This window comes from Odocoileus virginianus, chromosome 17, assembly GCF_023699985.2.
Source record: "Odocoileus virginianus isolate 20LAN1187 ecotype Illinois chromosome 17, Ovbor_1.2, whole genome shotgun sequence".
NCBI lineage: Eukaryota > Metazoa > Chordata > Mammalia > Artiodactyla > Cervidae > Odocoileus > Odocoileus virginianus.
In genome coordinates this window covers 52,130,897-52,149,323 of record NC_069690.1, presented here as the reverse complement: position 1 = coordinate 52,149,323, position 18,427 = coordinate 52,130,897, and the positions used below count along the sequence as shown (strand labels likewise).

The 18,427-nt window shown below is 49.1% G+C and overlaps 2 protein-coding genes across 5 annotated transcripts; one reads left to right on the top strand and one right to left on the bottom strand.

The window, feature by feature from the left end:
* Positions 1-1,819: 1,819 nt before the first annotated feature.
* Positions 1,820-12,850, bottom strand: JMJD6 (jumonji domain containing 6, arginine demethylase and lysine hydroxylase). 3 transcript variants are annotated; one of them, XM_070479910.1, is made up of 7 exons: positions 12,435-12,846; positions 11,515-11,903; positions 10,410-10,696; positions 9,431-9,566; positions 7,997-8,135; positions 7,171-7,298; positions 1,820-5,763 (listed from the first exon to the last, which is right to left on the bottom strand). In XM_070479910.1, exons 1-7 carry the CDS (start codon positions 12,561-12,563, stop codon positions 5,727-5,729), a joined length of 1,245 nt encoding a protein of 414 aa, XP_070336011.1. In that variant the 5' UTR covers positions 12,564-12,846; the 3' UTR covers positions 1,820-5,726. The 3 variants fall into 3 exon arrangements, with proteins under 3 accessions (XP_070336011.1, XP_070336012.1, XP_070336013.1); XM_070479911.1 differs by lacking the exons at positions 1,820-5,763; positions 7,171-7,298 and adding an exon at positions 8,851-8,944 and having other exon boundaries at positions 8,004-8,135; positions 12,435-12,850; XM_070479912.1 differs by lacking the exons at positions 1,820-5,763; positions 7,171-7,298 and adding an exon at positions 8,851-8,939 and having other exon boundaries at positions 8,045-8,135; positions 12,435-12,849.
* A 92-nt stretch (positions 12,851-12,942) lies between these two features.
* Positions 12,943-18,362, top strand: METTL23 (methyltransferase 23, arginine). Of its 2 annotated transcripts, none has more exons than XM_020915625.2 (5): positions 12,943-13,333; positions 15,845-15,932; positions 17,286-17,523; positions 17,603-17,687; positions 18,015-18,362. In XM_020915625.2, exons 1-5 carry the CDS (start codon positions 13,299-13,301, stop codon positions 18,187-18,189), a joined length of 621 nt encoding a protein of 206 aa, XP_020771284.2. In that variant the 5' UTR covers positions 12,943-13,298; the 3' UTR covers positions 18,190-18,362. The 2 variants fall into 2 exon arrangements, with proteins under 2 accessions (XP_020771284.2, XP_020771282.1); XM_020915623.2 differs by having other exon boundaries at positions 12,945-13,333; positions 15,845-15,949.
* The last annotated feature ends 65 nt before the right edge of the window (positions 18,363-18,427 follow it).

Below are 18,427 nucleotides of genomic sequence, written 5' to 3'. Positions count from 1 at the left end.
CGACCTTCCCGGCGCCCGGTGACTCAAGATGCTGGGGACAAGACCCCCTTGGGAAGCGCTCTTGAGTCCCAGGTAGGCCCGACGCTTTAGGCTTAGACCCCCTTTGAAAACTAGAGTAAATACCCAGCACTCCGGGGTCCTTTTGGCATCATTTTAGCCCCGCACAAGTCATCTTTGAGCATTTTAGAATTGCCAGGGCTTCCCTGGTGTCTCAGCCGGTAATCTGCCTGCAATGCGGAAGACCTGGGTTCGATCCCTGGGTCGGGAAGATGTCCTGGAGAAGGGTATTGCAACCCACTCCCGTATTCTTGCCTGGAGAATCCCATGGACAGAGGAGCCTGGCAGGTTACAGTCCATGGGGTCGCAAAGAGTCGGACACGACTGAGTGACTAAGCACAGCCAGGGAATGCTGAGGGCAAGGTAAAGGCTATAGGACAATGAACCAATTCTGCTTACTTTCAGCCGCTTTCGAGACCCATCGCCAGCGGCTTTTACTCTTTGGGGTTGCCTTGGTACATTCATTCTCACAGAGGACGTTTCCAGGTGCTGGCCTGTGAATGCCCCATTCCTGTCCCGACCCAGCAGGGTCGTGGAGGCTGCCCCCAAAGACGGGCTTCAAGGCCAAACTCGATTTTCTCTGCCGTCTTTCTTCTTTGAATAATTCTGTAATGTAGGAGAGGGTGAAATGAAGGAAAAGAAGTCTACTGTCTGCTTCTTCAGACCCTTCCAGGGCTGTTACTGAACAGTGTAGGTTGGAGATAAATGTAACAGAAAACCTTTTTCCCTACCACTCCCAAACCCTGCTCTAGTTATTTTAAAAAAAACAAACAATGGACAGCTTGTTAGGTGCCGTGCCAAACACAGGACTAATATTGAAAAAACAGGCCCTGGTTTTCACTTAGGATGCATTCAATACTTTTTTGGGAAAAGCAGTGTCTGAGTTGATATCTGATGTAAGATGCTGGAAGGAGTGAGTTCTTCTTTTTTAATTAAAAAATATATTTTACTTTTATTCATTTGGCTGTGCTGGGTCTTGGAGCAGCAGACCAGATCTTCACTGCAGGTTCTTTAGTTGTGGCATGGAGACTCCTAATTGCAGCAGGTGAGGTCTCCTTCCCCAACCAGGAATGGAACCCAGGTCCTCTGCACTGGGAGCATGGAATCTCAGCCGCTGGACCACCAGGTCCCACCCACCCATCCCCCGCCCCACCCAGTGCTTCTTTTTAAAAGGAAGATGCAAGAACACTCTCAAGCTTCCTCTTGAGCTCTGGCTAGGACAAACAAGATCCCAACAGCAGGGTGAGCTTAATCCTGCAACATCACATAATGTTAGGGGGACACACAAAGAGAATTTTAGTATCGATTGATGAAAAATGCCCACTACTCTAAAATGTGGAATGAGGTTTTTCTCCTGGCTACTGGCTTTTGACCACTGGGGGACGTTCACCCAAAGTGTTTGGACCTTTTTTTTGTCACCTGTCTCCCCTGTTTTAAAGTGTACAGTTGACTCTTGAACAACATGCGTTTGAAGTGCATAGTTCCACTTACATATGTATATTTTTCCATTAAACAGGAATTGCAGTACTATGCATTCTGCGGCTGGCTGCAGAACTGTGAAACTTGGATACGGAGGGCTGACTCTCAGCTTTTCTTGAACTTTTCACTGTGCATAGGGAGGGTCATGCCCCTAAACCCTGAGTTGTTCAAGGGTCAAGTGTATTTTTAAGAGATCCCTTTGTACGGACAAACTCAGTACACTCTGTTGACTTTCAGATGAGTAAGAATGAAAACAAGGACAAGACAATGCAAAAAACCCAACCCCAAATCAAGTTGCTTTATTTAAAACGATGAACAAGTTTCATCATAGTCCAAGTTAAAAATGCCAATCCAGTGGCAGCTGTCCCCCAGCACGCTCAGGCATTTGGTGACAGTCCCCACAGGAAAAACTAAAGCAGAACCAGCAGGCGCTCAGCGTGCTCGACTTAATGACTGAGGAGGCACCAGGCATTCGGGGGATGGTCCCAGCTCCTCCGTAGTGTCCGGTCCCCATGGAGAGGGCAGGCGAGGTCAGTTCTCCTGCTCCCAGGAGAACAGAGGATGGGTGCGAGGTGTTCCAAGTTTTTGAACTTGAACTACAGATGAGACAAAGTTAAAAGCCATCCTGGGAGGGCTCCTGCAGTTTTGATGTATCATGACAGAAGCTAGGGAGGCGGGAGTGAGGAGAAACCAGACTCTACGTGGAACCATCAGCAGGACCCAGTACACATGACAAAAACACTTAATTGTGGAAATGCTACATACAATTCAAAAATCTACGGCTGCGTGCTTAAATGCCTACTTCCTAGACAGTACTTTTTACATTTACTGCAAAATCCCTGTTCCACTCCAACTCTTATCTAGCATCTTAATAGAGGCAGAACCTCTAATAAATTTGTAAAGCACTTGTACCAGCAATTTTTGAGCTGCTTCTTAAATACCTTTAACTGATTTACAAAGAAACTGTGTCCTCAGTTAAAAATACAGCTAAAATTATAATTATGTTCCTTTATGAAGATCTCATTAACTTGTACTTAGTAAGGGCTAGACTTGCTTTTCTGATCACGGAGATGGACGTGCACGGTTCTCCCCGCCCTGACCCGTCCATAGCGCTTGTAACAGCAGCACCCTCACAGTCCGTGAAGATCTAGGAGGTCAGGGATCTGGGCTTGTCCCTGTGGCGTCTCCAACACCTAGTACAGAGCCTGGAGCTCCAACATTTGTTGAACGTTTTAATGGTGAACAAATGGGCATCTATAAGCTGAGCAAAATGTGAACAATGTTCCTGTTTTTGGCGGCTCTCCCCTCACAGGCGTCACATTCAACATCACGGCACTACGGACCTCAGAGGCACCTACCGGTGTGCGACACTGGCCGCCTCGGGCTGATGGTGAAGCCTTCGTGACCTCCCTTGTCTCCACAGACCCAGATGTCCTGGGTCCCCGATTCTGGTCTCACCCACCCCGATCCTCCTCTTCAGTAGTTACTAGTCTAGATCCTTTCTTCTAGGATCCAGCTTGTTGGGTTTGTGTTTTAAACATTTCTTTATTTGGCTGCACTGAGTCTCAGTTACACCATGCAGGATCTTCAGTTTTGTTGGGGTAAATATGATCGTTAGTGGTAGCATGTGGGAATCTAGTACCCTGACTAGCGATTGAACCCAGGCTCCCTGCATTGGGAGTGCAGTGTCATAGCCACTGGGCCATCAGGGAAGTCCCCCCCGCACCGCCCCCTCCACCCCGCTATTGGTTTTAACGTCAGTTTTCATCTCAGAGAATAATCTCTAAAAAGAGTTTAATGTTGTATCTTTCTCCTTACTGCCCTTTGACACCACTCAAAGGAGCAGCTCATGCCAGGTGGGTAGAAGGGTTGACTTTAGATCAGATGGGCCCTTGGATCCCACTTCCTACCTCACAGTGACCAGACCACCTGGCACATTCTACTGCTTTATTTCCTCACCTTGGCCCTACTTTCCTTCCACAGTGGTGTGTTTGCCTGGCACAGTAACAGTAAAAGGCAGCTGCTGAATCTCACCCGGCTAAGAAAACGAAGGAGGGTCCCATGGTCCTTCATGGGGTGGCCTGTGCCACCCAGGCACTTTCAGGAGAGGGGACTGCGGGCCTGTCACATAGGCTGGATCTCTCATTTCTGGATGTTGTTTATCAAACAGGAATTACCTTTGGCATTGGGGGAAATAAAACTGGGTGGCTAGTCTCTCCAGCCAAACTTCCACTTCACCATGCCCACCACGCCCCCTGGTGGCAGGCGGCCTGTTCGGTGGTTTGATCCTTTACGCTGAAGTTGAGGGAGAAGCGGTTGGTGAGGATTTGAGGAAAGGGAGTGTGAGAGCCCGGCAGCAACACTGGGGAAAAGAAAGAAGCACTCTGAAGATGTCAAGGAAAGTTTTTTAAAAAGGAGGAGGAACGCCATTCCGATATGAACGTGATTTCTGGATGATCCCTTCAGGGTCTGGATTCGCTCACACCTAGAGATACTTCCTGGGCTTCCCTGGTGGCTCAGTGGTAAAGAATCTGCCTGCAATGCAGAAAACTCAGGTTCAATCCCTGGGTTGGGAAGATCCCCTGGAGAAGGGAATGGTACTCCATTCCAGTATTTCGCCTGGGAAATCCCATGGACAGACAAGCCTGGAAGGCTCTAGTCCATGGGGTCACAGAGTCAGATACCACTCAGTGAGTGAGCACTCACAGGTACAGCACTCCCTGGAGCCAGAGGGTGTGTGTGTGTGTGTGTGTGTGTGTGTGTGTGTGTTGGGGCGGGGCGGGTAGCAGGTAGACTGATACTAGGAAGTGAGCAGAAGTTCCATCCAATCCACACATAAGTTTTGGTTGGCCTTTTAGAATGCAGAAAATTGGGCAAAGACAAAAGAGGGGACCAGCCTTCTAGAGTAAAGCCACATGACCAACCCAGGGAGTTAGGAAGGGACAACTGGTCTGTAGACAAGTAAACAGGATTCCCCTGATTATACCCACTTTAAGGGAGGATTCTGAGCGACAATGGGCATGACTCCAGTTGGCGGCCACACTCCTCTGCACCTGGTGGCGCTGGTGAGGCTCCTCTGCCTTAACCTGCTGGTGCCTTTCTCTCCCGCAGTCCAACCTGGAAATTGTCACTGGGTGTGTCCTCGACAGCCCCCTCTTATTTTTATAACATTTCAGTTGCATTTAGAGACGGATGAAGGCAAGCAGGTGAATCGAGAGGGCAAGAGATGGAACCTACTAGTCAGCCTCTAAGTATTTAAACCAGAGTTATTTAGAAACCTAAACAGATCCCAAAGACCAGATGAACCACCTCTGCATTTATTCCTGGATGCTAACAGGATCGCCCACCTAATGTCTGCAGGTCCAGGATATGAAGCTGTTAATCATGAAGCCTCTTAGAGAGCGAGAGCTTCTGACTCAGGGATCAGGTACATGGTGGGAAAGACGGGGACAAATTTGTAAGAACCTGGTCCTGTTTATAACTTCAGTTCTGTGATGACAACACACTGAACACCTTTCCCACTTTGATCATAAACCCAACAAGCCCGATGTGTCATCCTTCCCCCACAACACACACCATGTGAAAATATCCTTGGAATCTCACAGCCCCTCTGGCCACGGAGAAAAGGTGACGAACGCTAAGGCTGCACTACGCAGTGGGTGAGTGAGTGGCGCTGGCCCCCGGCCAGGTTTCTGCTGCCAAATGCATTTCTGGACGGATGATGGCCCACAGGAAGGTGGTGTCCTCGTTGGTCCTTCTTTTACAAAACTGGTTCACACGGAACTCAGAGTCCACTCACCACTCTTGGTGTCTCTGCTTGCGTGCAGTCAGACACGTGTCTGGCGGGAGTCCCACACCACCACCAGCAAGGCGACAAGGCATTCAAAGGATCACAGCCCTCCAGGCTTGCAGTTGGCAGACCAGCAGTTTTAAAGCACAGAAGCTTCTCACCCGACGTCACGGCGGCCTTCAGGGCTTCGTTGAGCGCGCTGAATTTTTTTTAACTTCTTGACAATCTAGTCTCAGTTAGCAGAGAAAAAACAGCATTTGACCGGAGACATGAGCTTGGGTCAGAGAGGATTATCCAAATTCAGAGAAGACAAAGGAGAAGGTAGGAGCAGAAGACAGGAAGACTGAGGTGGGTGGCTGCCAACAGCTCCCACGGGAGCCACCTCAGGGAGAGCTTCAGTTTAGGGGTGAGCACGGCCTCCACAAGTGTCCCTAATCCTGTCAAGGAAAGTACAACCACCTGTAATCAGCAGGTAGACAGCATGGGCTGCTGCAAAGGGGAATGAAAGGTTAAAAGCAGAACCCCCAGGGCCCTGGGCTGAAATAATAGCAGGGTCTTCTCTAAAGACTTTCCTTTATAAAGTACAAATACAAAGTCATACCCTAGGGGCAGATATAAGTCTACAATAGAAACATGGCAAGAAGAGAAATCTACAGCTAGAAAGGACAACTAGGGCTGAGAAATGAGTGATCCAGTGTGATCAGTTCATCTGATTAGGACACCCGAATAGCCCCCACAGGATTCCAACCAGACCCCAGAGAATGAGGAAAAGATGACAGAAAGGAATGGGGGTCCTCCATTTCTGTCACATTTAGGCAAGTGCTAGGCTGCTTGGAGACACAAAGAATGTAACAGGGGCTTCAGCTGCAGTGGGCAGGGCCTTCGGACAGAATCCCAAGAGCTTCAGGATTTCCCTGTCTCCCCAGAAACCATCCATCTGAATGCGGCCCAGGTGACACTTCAGCCAGCAGCACGTGGAGCAGGGCTCTGGGGCTCAAAGACCAGGGGCGCAGCAGGGTCTCCATGCTTCAGTGGGGGCCTGGCGTGTGTGCGGCGCTGGGGGAGCCGCTTGCAAAAGGTTAGCTTGTTGATTTTATCTCAAGTTTTAACTTATTTAGATCCAATTCAGGGTTTTTTTTTTTTTTTTAAAATAATTTATTTAGTTTGTTTAGGCTTGTGGGATCTAAGTTCCCCAAGTTCAGGGACTGAACCCAGACCGTTGGCAATGAAAGCTCAGAGTCCTAACCACTGGACCACCAGGGAATTCCCTCACTCAGGTTTAACACAAAAACAAAACCCCACTGGAGACATGATTAAGATTTTATTTAAATAATTTGCAAGTGCTCCACAGAGCAGTGGCAAACTGGGAGAAAAAGCAGGAGGCCACACCTCAGACTCTTCAGAAGTTTGGGGATGACTTCTCAGCGTTTCCCCCTTTACTGTGATAACAACCATCATTTCCCCACCGAGGGCAGCCACCACCCGCCAGCAGAGTCAGTATTTTCTCCCAAGGTCAGGGCAAGAAGAGCAATGAGAGGAGGTTCTGGTGTTTTCCAGGAAAAAAAAATTCAAAGATAGAAGATGAATTTAACTTTTATTAAATAACGTCAAGGTTTCCCTTGGCACCATTCACACAGATCCTCACCCTTATGCATAAAACAAGCCACGTTCATTTGCATTGGTAGCGGAGAAGAAAGCTACTGTCGCAAACACTGAGTGAACAGCTCCCGTGCCCCAGAGGTCCTCATTCTCTGGCTTTCGCCGGCCCTCCCCGGGCTGCCCCGGGGCCCCGCTGCAGGCTGCAGGCGCGTCCTCACACACAGACGGCAGGCACGCGCGGTCACCTGGAGGAGCTGCGCTCTTTGCTCACGCAGTCGTCCTGCGAGGTGGTGTCCCCATTCCCCACCATGCCACACGTCCGCCTCTTCTTCCTGCGGTGCATCGTGCCTTCGCCTTCAGAGCCAGACTCGCACTGGACGCGGAAGGAGAGAAATAGGGCGTCAGTCGGAGGCAGCTAGGGATTGAACCTGGGCCCTCAGCAGTGAAAGCAGAGTCCTAACCACAGAAACCAGGCAATTCCCTCTAGGTTTATTATTTACCATCTGCGGAAATTCCTAACGTGGGCTTTCAGTCTGGAGAATGCTTGAGTTTAAATCCCAACACCCCTGTCCCCAGCTGTGTGATCCTGCATCATTTACCTAACCGAATCTTCAGCTACTTCTCACCCTTAGAGAGCACTCTGCGTGCGTGCCGTGTGCATGTGAAGTTGCTTCAGTCACCTCTGACCCTTTGCAACCCTATGAACCATAGCCCGCCAGGCTCCGCTGTCCACGGCACTCTCCAGGCAAGCATACTAGAGGGGGTTGAGGGGATTTTTCCAACACAGGTATTGAACTCGTGTCTTCTGTCTCCTGCATTGGCAGGTGGGTTCCTTACCACTAGCACCACCTGGGAAGCCCAGTGATTATTTAAACGATTAACAAACACCTTCAGAGTTATAAAATGGGCAAACTTTACCCCACAGAAGGACTGAGGACAGTTGTAGTTCTTGGAAGAAGGTGAAACATGACCCCCCTCTCTCTCTCCCTCTTGGGGAGGAGGCAGGAAAGTCCCCTCTGGTTTCTCCAGGGTGCCCTGCCCTGGAGGACCGGGGAGCGAGTGCAGCCTCACCTCTGAGTCCGAGTCGGACGAGCTGGAGCTGGAGGAGCTGGAGGAGTCGCTGGAGCTGTCGGAGGCGATCCCTGTGGATTCCTGCAGGTCGACGGAGTCAGCCAGGACCGCCAACTCCGGGTGCTCCTGCTTCAAGATCCTGAGGGACAAGACACGTGCTCTCAGTGCGGCGACACCCACCCACAGAGCCCCAGACTCAGGGCTGAGCCCTGCCTCTCCTAGACGTGCCGGGACGGTGGAGAGGACACACACGGATCCACAGGCTGGGGACAAGAGCCCCCCCTGCTGCTCAGGCTTTCCTGAAAGGAAAACTGGCCACACGCAACTTGCTGCTACCTCCTGGGCTGACCAGCCACGTGTGCTGCCCACACGAGGCCACGCTTCCCTGAGTTAGTCGTGGGAGAAACCATCTCTCTCCCTCGTACTTTTCCCTGCACCTTCCTAGCTGATGTTTTTTAACCTCTCCTTTCCACAGCACAGTGCTCAGTGATGGGGCTGGGCTCAGTTGACGTTCTTTTTGTTAAGAGCAGAAACAACGAGGTTTGTGAGAGGTAAGAAGCACTGGGTGACGGAGAGGGTCCCCCCTCGCTGGGAGGTAAGGCTGGACAGGACTGTCGGGGGGCAGCTGCCAGCCCGCCCCAGGGGCCTCCTCTGGCGGCCCCTGCAGCCGGGGACAAAAGACGCACTGTTCGGGAAGGCCTTTCCGAAGGACCAGACGGCAGTACGCAGCGGCCTGAGGGATGGAGTCAGTGGGCCTCGGACGCCCGAGAGTCCGGGGAAGATAAAGCCACCACCCTTGCTGGCCCTCTCAGCAGGGAGGCTGAGCGCTGAGCAAGCCGGGATCCCTCTCTTACCCCGAGAGCTGGTCCCTCCAGGTCAGGGTTGGGACACAGTGGCACGGGGTGGCTGGGGGTGGCTTGCACTGCCGCTGCCCGTGCTGTATCTGTTCTGTGGATAAACAGAGGAGCTAAGTCTCCAGGGCAGTCACCTCACTCACGAGAACTGAAGGTAATAAGTTCAAATGGGGGGGGGTAAAGCTTTTGGAGTAAGGAAAAGAAAACAACCAAAATCAAACCCAAACAAAATGGCTACCTTTGCTAGAGCTAGCTTTCAGGAAAAACAAAACTAAAACCAAACAAACGAAAACAGAAAATGAGGAACAATACCAATTATGACCGTGTTTGTTTGTTGGGACTACCTGGCCTTGATCAAACATGCAGTCTGAGCCTGTCACCTTGAGGCGGGCAAGCCTCCTGAGAACTGGCCCTGACCTTGGACTCACTCTCTTCTACCCGTGAGGTTTTGCAGCCCCAGTTGTTCCCAGGCCTGATTTAAACTCAGCACAAGTTACAGCAGCAGTGGACTCTTGCCATTGTATCACTGGGGTAGAAGTTTGAGCAAAGCAAAAAATAAGGAAAAAAAAATGTCTCTCACCTATACCATTTCCTCGACAACTTTGGTCTCCCTCTTACCGTCTTGTGCCAGACAACAGGGAAGTTGGTACTGCTGGCAAAGTTCTGGGTGATGGCAATGGTGGTGTCAAGATTGAGGACAACGTGCCACCAGCCTCCTGAAATCCAACAAATAAACAGTTAAACAGGAACAGGCTCTACACACAATCACCCTACAACACAAATTTCACATAACATGTGACACAAACTTCAGAAATTGGGGATTCCTGTCCACAAGGGACAGTCTTAAGAGAACCAGGACCCGGTGTGGTAAACGCTCCTCCTGAGGCAGGAACCACCAACCACCTGCTTGTATAAAGTTTCACTGGAACCTGGCCATACCTGCTTTCCTGCCACCTGGGCAGAGCTGAGCACTTAGGACAGAAACCATCCGGCCTGCAGTGCCTAAAATATTTATTCTCTGGCTCTTTTACATAATAAATGTGTCCAGCCCTGACCATCCAAAGTTGTGACCAAAACTGTAAAGGCAGCAAGTTCTTCGGTTTCTAGGAGGAGGGTGCATACCTTAAATACCCTCAATTCCAACACTTAACCTATCAAAACAAAGCGTAATTTTCAGGTGTGGGATTTCCTGCCTCTTGGCTTTTAAGTAACTGTTTCCTGACTCAAAACCCCCTGTCAAAAACCCCATTTATGGAAATAAGCACAAGTCACTGAACACACACAAAGACACTGGGTAACTAGTAGGAATAAAAATGAACAGGCACTCCAGCAGATAAGAAGTTTTTCAATAGTCATTATACACACAGGCTACAAGAAAGGTGGACAGCAGCCCCCTGAGCAGGTGATCACACAGCAACACATCACAGTCAGAGGCAGGCCCCAGTCAGTCCACCCAGAGTCAGCATGCAGAGGGGTTTCTTTGACTCACACTGTATATAACTGTGCTCCAAAATGACAGATTACTGAAATCAAAGAAAGTACTTTTGGATCATTTATACCTGGTACAAAGACAGTCTCTCCTGGTTTCTGTAAGATTTCCAGGGGTTTGAATTCAGGTGGCCAGGTTGGAAGCTGCGTCCGGGGATAGATGATGTTAAACCAGGTAATAGCTTCATCTTGCTGGTTCCCTCCTTCTTCCCGGGTCACCTTGATGAGCTCCCTAGGTGTGCTGGTAGGGAACAGGCACCAGCGCTTGTGGCCCTGAACCAAGGCATTCCAGGCACTGGTTCCCAGAGGGTCGATGTGGATTCCTGTTCCAGAGCGTGGTGGCCCCATCACAAACCACCTAAAGGATGGAAGCATCCAAGATGTGCAGTGTAATTTAACTACATACATGCCACAAAAGCAGCTTTCAGTTTTATACAAATGTTACTGTTATTTTGAAAACTGGGCAAATTCTGATATACAGAAATGCTGAGTAAATTGTACATGGACTGATCCCTAACAGAAAAATCATTGACGCGGCTTATTGCTGGACTTTAGCTATTAAAATGTCCCTTACAGAGACTTTCCCGGTGGTCCAGTAGCTAACACTATGGGCTCCCAAAGGAGGGGGCCCAGGTTTGACCCCTAGTCAGGGAACTAGGGGCTTCCTTGGTGGCTCAGCAGTAGAGAATCCACCTGCAATGCAGGAGATGCAGGTTTGATTAAGCCGATCCCCTGGAGTAGGAAATGGCAGTCTACTCCGGCATTTTTCCTTGGGAAATCCCATGGACAGGGGAGCCTGCAGAGCTACAGTCCCTGGGGTGACAGAAGAGTTGGCTACGACTGAGCGACTAAACAACAACAAAAGGGAACGAAATCCTGCATGCCACAACGTAAAAGAGCCTGCATGCCGAGACCTGGCACAGCCAGGATAAATAAATATTTAGGTAAAATAAAATGTCCCTTACAGATCACTGTTTCAACTTTGATTGCATGCTTGGGTCACATGGGGGAGCTTTCAGAAATCTGATGCCCAGGCAGCATCGGGCAGGAGGCTCTGGGCAGGTATGGGAAGCCCTTTAAGTTCCACGAGCAACCAAGGCAGAACCACTCACTGTTTCAGAAAAAAGATTAGTTGCTGGAGACAAGATTATAACCACATCACTGCCCAGTATTTACCTGTAAGGGGGCCTGCGCTTCTCCCCAGCATACTGGAAAAGGTCATCGGTGAAAAACTTGGGCACCTTGTAGTCTTCCAAAAGTTTCCTTCTTTTGGGGTGCTCCCCGTAGCTGCTGTCAAAGATGTAAAGGGGGCTGTCATCGCGGGTGCTCTCCATGTACTCGATGTAGTATTTCATCTTCATCTTCACCGAGTACCCGTCGTTATCCTCCCCACACTTGAACTTCTGGTTCCGGTATTTCCTTTTGAGGCGCTCCAGAGTCCACTTCTCCTGCGCGGACCAGCCCTCTTGGGCATTCAGCAGAACCACGGGCTTGTACGGTCTTTCATATCGCTCCACAAATTCTTCCACCGACAGTTGTAAAGCGTCTGCCCTTTCCACATTGTCCTGAGGGAATCAGAAAAGACCCATCGAATTAAAAAAAGAGAGAGAGAGAGAGAAAAGCCCAGTGGCAGGTAAGGGTGTTCCTCAAAGCCAACTAGCAATCACATGCCCAAGGAGCTAGATTCTAGTTCTGGCTCCTCGTAGGGAGGGGAAAGGACTTGCGTGCGTTCGGGCACGGCAAAGCCACCGCTATCCCACCAGGCAAGCGGGGCTTCGCGTCTCCCACTTGTGGCCTTGGACGCCCAAGTTCCCTATGGCCCCGCCGCCCAAAAGGGGTGCAGGGGTGACAGGCCTCGTGGAGGGTGTCAAGGGCGTGGGGCTCCAGCTGCCCCCGGCAGGCGCGGCTGCGGCGAGGAGAAATGAGGCCCGCCTTGGAACAGGCGCCGACGACCCCGACCTCCGCGGGGTGCGGGCGAGCCCATCGGAACTCCGGGGCAGTGCTGGGCGGCTGGCGGACCCCGGTCCCAGGAGAGGTGCGCACAGCCCCCGGTGGATGCCCGTGGTCCGCCCGGCCCGCGATCGCGGCCCGCTCACCGCCACGGCCGCCGGGTTCAGCGGGAAGCTCTCGTAGTAGTTGTGCCGGGTCCAGTCCAGCGAGTCCTTCAGCTCCGGCCGCGCACTCCGCTTGGCCTCGCGGATCCGCTTCTTGCTCTTGTGGTTCATCCTGCAGGGTCAACACCAGCTGGTTCCGCGACGACCTCGGCGCAGCTTGCTTCCTGCCACCAATGCGCCGCCCCCCTCCCCGCACACACACCCAGGTTCGGGCGACGGCAGCACAAATCGCCCTTCGCTCTGGCCGGGCGCCTTTAAAGTCGCCTTCCAGAAGATTCACTCCCTAACCACCTCCCGAGCCTCCGGTTGGACCAGTGGCTGTCGTCTTCCCCGCCCTCCGACCTCTCGCGATAAGCCATTGGCCTCCGCGTCTCCGGGCCCAGCCCTCACACAGGCAGGATCTCCGCCATGTTGGGAAGGTCAGCCCAGTCGTGTTACCTCTTCGTTGCGGCTCCGCCTCTCCCGCGCCCGCTTCCTGTTCGTCACTTCCGGCGGCGCATGGTGCCTTTTTTTGCCTTCTTCCGGCGGGCTATCCGCCAGCTCCACCTGTTCTCTGTCTCGTTTGCCTGGTGTGGGGGCCTGTTCTTGCTGCATGGTCGTTTAGTCGCTCGAGGGGTGCTTCCCCCGCTTGCTGTCGGGTAGTAGCGACCTGACGTGCTCCGGGGAGACGGCCCGAGCCGGCCCGGGGGCCCTCGCGCGTGCAGCTTGGTAGCCTGGCGGCCCGGCGCTCTCCCCTGCTCCCGGCCCGCACGGACGCCACCGACTCCTCTTCGGACGAGGGTGGCCTCCGAGGGCAAGTGGTCCGGGCCCAGCGCTTTCGGTTCTCGGAGGGGCCCGGTCTGGGAGATGAGGGGGCCGTACTGGAGGTGTGCGTCCCGCAGGTGCGTGTCAAGGCACCCGCAGGGAAGCGCCTTAGGGAAATAGTGTGTTTCAGCCGGCCTGGGGCTGTAGGGAGGGGTATAAGGGAGGGGGTCAGAGGCTTTTTCATTCCGCCTTCGGGTGAACCCGCAGAGCCAAACGGTTTGGTATGAAGCCTTTTGGCAGGTTAAATGTCGAGAAGGGGAACTTCTCCATACCTAATTATTTCTTGCTGGGAAAGTGACATTCTTGACACCTAATTTTTATAATCTTGTTGAAGGGCGTGTTAATTGAGATTTATCTGGGAGGGGATTCCAACTCTCATTAATCAAAGTTTCTGGGGCTTGGCCTTGCTTCCTTTCAGCTCATGGCTGCCCCCAGATTCTCAGTAGCAATTATATATTTTTTTTATGCGTCCGGTTTTTCAAAGCACTTTCACGTTGCAGTGTTTCATTTGATTTTAACAGCAGCTGGTGGGGTAGACATTGGCATTAACGGTTTTGAATATGAGAAACAGGTTAAGAGGAGTTGTAGGCTGGAGTTGAAGGAGTGGAATCCATTTCTGGCAGTCTCTAAAAGCCTTCGTGTTAAAATTCCCCTTTCGATTTCTTCCCAAATTTAGGAAGTGGATGAAGATACACCTTGTGAAAAAATACACCTTTAATTTAAAAAATGTTGTATTAGGGTATTGTTGAAGATATGTCCTTTTTTTTTTTTTTTTAATTACCTAAATTTGGATAACTCACTTCAGATCAGAACTCCTTCACTGTACTCCTGGGCAAAATCCACCAGGGCAGGCATTTTTGTTTTATTCACACCTAGAATATTTTTTTAAGTAAGAAGTGCATTTGTTTAGAAACACACTCCACAGACAAAAGTGGGCCATTTCAGTGGGCAAGTGCAGCCTAGGCACTAATATCTCTGTTGAGTGTATTGAATGATTATATGAAGACCTTCAGTTCCTTCACTTTTGATATTTTTATCTTTTCAGCCTATCGCCCTGGGAGGCGCACCGTTAGGAAACAGAAAGACTTGCAGTTTTGCAGTTTGACAGTCACCAACTTTGTATACTTTGTACGAACAAGTTTTCATTGAATTTTTCTGACATTCTGTGAAAATAGTGTTTTTCAGTTGAGGAAACTGAAGCACAGGTTAAGTAACTTGAGTGAGGTCACACAGCTAGTATTGATAAATTACATTTCTCAAGTTTGAACTCAGGCAGGCTTATTCCAGAGTTGTGAGCTGTTACCTTGCCTCCCTAAATACCATGCTCATAATTCAGTGCCTCCCCAAAGGCTTTACAAGTTGCCTGCCTTCCTAACTCCAGGACTCAGCTCTACGCAGACCTCATCTGAGATGTCATCCTAGAACCACCCTGTTCCTCCTTAGCATTAGCACGTTCGTGCTTGTTCTGTCGCTTAGTTGTGTCTCTTTGTGACCCCATGGGCTGTAGCCCGCCAACCTCCTCTGTCCATGCAATTTCCCAGCAAGAGTACTGGAGTGGGTAACCATTTCCTTCTCCAGGGGATCTTCCCAACCCAGGGATCAAAGCCTGGCCTGCATTGCAGATGGCTTCTTTACCATCTGAGCCACCAGGGAAGCCCATTACCAGGTTATACCTAGCTTAAAACCCTCCAGTATCTCCTCACTGCACTTAAATAAAAAGCTAAACTTCCTGTGGCCTACAGGGCACCACATGTCTGGTCTTTGCTTTCCCTCTGACCTATGCTTGTACTATGCAACCCTACCTCCAGCCCTCAGGCCCACACTGCCAGGTAGAGGGCCCTGGGAGAGGCCTTGGCCTTTGCCTGAATCATCCTGTCTCCCTATCTTGAGCAACCACCTTGTGGTCACTGCCTACCCCCATTACTCTCATATCACCCTGTTACATTGTGCTGGTAGTATTATTACCAAAAATATTTGCTTACTTGTTCTCTCTCCACAGTAAGATACACACACACACACACACACACACACACACACACACACATACATATATATATATATATATATATATATATATATACACATACTCCATGAGTTACATCCTCAGCCTAAAATAGCCACTAAGCCACTCAGGCCCTGGATAAATTCTAGTTGAATAAGTGAATTATGAAGAATGCTTATCACAAAAAAACAAAGGAAAAAAAAGTGCTTATCACATTGCATTATAGTTTTATATTCCCTCTCCCCAACCCAAGGGGCTTCTCTGATGGCTCAGTTGGTAAAAGAATCCACCTGCAATACAGGAGGCCCTGGTTCAATTCCTGGCTCGTAAAGATCCACTGGAGAAGGGATAGGCTACCCACTCCAGTATTCTGGCCTGGACAATTCCATGGACTATAGTCCAGGGGTTGCAGAGTTAGACACGGCTGAACAACTTTCACTTCACTTCCCCACCCATAGGATGTAAACTGGAGAACAGGGAATTGTCATTTTTGTAATGGATGCCAGTGCCAGGCACTCAGTAATTGCTGTATAAATATTCTGACTTCCAGCATGTTATTTACGGCATACAAAAAATTCCTTTTCAGGTCCTGCATCTTCAATATGGAATGTATGTTTGGCCCTGTGCTGTGGTCCTGGCCCAGTACCTGTGGTTTCACAGAGGATCTCTGCCAGGCAAGGCTGTCTTAGAGGTAAAAGTGCCCTTGAGGTTTGCAAAAATCCTAGATTATAAATCTGTATGCTGGTTATTGGATTTTGTTAGATATTTTTAAGTCAGGGATGATGTGCCCAGCCTCCATGGGAGGTCAGTTAAAAACACTTTTTGAAGTGTAAGTGAAACCCATTGACTAATCTTAAGGAATCTTGGCGTGGAAGCAGTCTTTGAGGCCATCTTTCTGGGGTGTCCCAACAGGGTCATCCAGGCTCTGCTATACCACTGCAGCCTTTCTCAAAAAATGGCTTTCATCTTTGGAGATCTTGAGGTTAGTTTTGAGATGTATCCGGTGCTTTCTCACTACTCCACCTGGCTTAAGACTGCTGAAGGCTTACAGAAGTAAACTTAAGTCATTTGCAGAAATGGTACTATGCTTAAACCCAAAGGCTGAAGACAAATCAACTTAAGGACACCTCCTAACTTTTGCAAAAGCATATAAATGAAATGAAGTAATTTGGTGCATAATTTGGGCTCAAAGTAGTGATGGTTTTTAGCTACTCAAAAAAAGGTCTGGAATCTCAGTGTTGATCCTTGAACAGGAAGCATTTTTCAATCCATAGCAATAGTAATGTTTATGAAGGGGCTTCTTGGTATTATGCAAAGTGAGTATGTTTAAGCTCTTTGCTGCTCTAAAGACCCAACTGGAAAAAAAAAAAGACCCAACTGGAAAAATCCCCTCTAAAGTCAAGTCATGCTGTAGACCTGTGAGGCTTTAGCCGTTTAAAAGCTATTTAAAATTTAGTAACGTAATGGCTGGTTGTACATTCAAGTCACCCACTGAGCTTCTAGAGACCTGGTGTAATTAGGAACTCCTTATAGATCATGAGAACTAAAAGTGACTGAAGGTCACTATAGTGCTATAATGCCCTGGACATCCTAAACAGTGGAACTGCTCAAGATATGCTCCTGTTTGGAAATGGCTGATCCTTTAACAGCTCAGTGATTGGAGGACCCACCCTCCACAAAACTGAAAATCCACATAAAACAAGTGGTTGTTCCATCCCAGACTCAGCTGGATTGCAGAGTCCTAGTTACACACCCTCCCAGTTCGAGCCTGTAGTTGCAGAGTTGAGGGCCCTTTAAAATGCTTAAATAGACCAACTCCTTTGACCCAGTTAGAACTATCACGACAAGTTTAAAGGAAGCTCCACATAGTAAAGCAGTGTTGAATGATGGTGTTTTATAGACATGGAAAATTCAAATTTACACATTGACGCTGTACTTAAAGGCCAATGCAAGCATGAAATGAGAACCATTTGCCAAGATCCACAGCTTGTTGCAGTTCTAAGCAAAACCTTTAAATTTGTTATTAGATTGGTGCTGGAGTGAGCCTTCCAGGAATTGTGGCTGCAAAATGTGGTGCTGAAGTTACACTGTCAGACAGTTCAGAGTTGCCTCACTGCCTAGAAGTCTGTCGGCAAAGCTGCCAAATGAATAATCTGCCTCAGGTCCATGTTGTAGGACTCACGTGGGGTCATGTATCTCGGGACCTTTTGGCTCTACCACCACAAGACATTATTCTTGCATCTGATGTATTCTTTGAACCAGAAGGTAAACCTTTTCTTCTCAGTATTCAATTTAACCAGAGATACAATGGAATTAAGTTTATTAAGAAGTCTTTTCTTCCTAGACTTTGAGGACATTTTAACTACAGTTTACTTTTTGATGCAGAAGAACCCCAAAGTCAAATTGTGGTCTACTTACCAGGTAAGAAGGTAAGCTGGTGCACTGGGAAGACCCAGAGGGATGGGATGGAGGGAGGCAGGAGGGGGGATCGGGATGGTGAGCACATGTAAATCCATGGCTGATTCATGTCAATGTATGGCAAAAACCACTACAATATTGTAAAGTAATTAGCCTCCAACTAATAAAAATAAATGGAAAAGGGTAAGCCTGAATAATCCTGGTTTACTCCCAGTTTTATTAAAAGTTAACGCAAGCCTTACTACTCATTCACTGTCTAACTTAAGGATAAAATGAGAACATATCTAAAGCAAAACAAGAAAAGCTCAGTTTTTAAAAGTAATTTATTTTTTTTTCAGTGCTGACTGGTCACTTGAAGCTTTGCTCTACAAGTGGGACATGAAATGTGTCCACATTCCTCTGGAATCTTTTGGTGCAGACAAAGATGATATAGCAGAATCTGCCCTTCCAGGAAGACATACTGTTGAAATGCTGGTCGTCTCCTTTGCAAAGGACAATCTGAATTACACCTAAAAACTGTTTTGGGACAGTGTCAATACTGCTTAGCAACCTGGCAAGACAACTATGTGACTCAGACCATTTCAGCTTCTTGAGTACAGTGGGTTTGAAGATGGTCAGATCTGCTGGCTTTAGATTGTGACGGGTCACCTAACTATTAAGACAAAAATTAAAACTAAGAAAAAGGACCTGAATTGTTCCTAAATTATTAAAATAGGGCATATATTAGGTTATAAGAAGGGGGGTATTCAAC

Excerpts from the sequence above, each read along its gene's own strand:
- JMJD6 (XM_070479910.1), bottom strand. The coding sequence starts at position 12,563 with ATGAACCACAAGAGCAAGAAGCGGATCCGCGAGGCCAAGCGGAGTGCG. Across the intron at positions 8,136-9,430 it reads TTGTCGAGGAAATGGTATAG|GATCTTGAAGCAGGAGCACC; the intron begins GTGAGAGACATT and ends CTTGTCCCTCAG. Across the intron at positions 7,299-7,996 it reads CGTCCGACTCGGACTCAGAG|TGCGAGTCTGGCTCTGAAGG; the intron begins GTGAGGCTGCAC and ends TTCCGCGTCCAG.
- METTL23 (XM_020915625.2), top strand. The coding sequence starts at position 13,299 with ATGAGGGGGCCGTACTGGAGGTGTGCGTCCCGCAG. Across the intron at positions 13,334-15,844 it reads TGGAGGTGTGCGTCCCGCAG|GTCCTGCATCTTCAATATGG; the intron begins GTGCGTGTCAAG and ends ATTCCTTTTCAG. Across the intron at positions 17,688-18,014 it reads TCTACTTACCAGGTAAGAAG|TGCTGACTGGTCACTTGAAG; the intron begins GTAAGCTGGTGC and ends TTTTTTTTTCAG.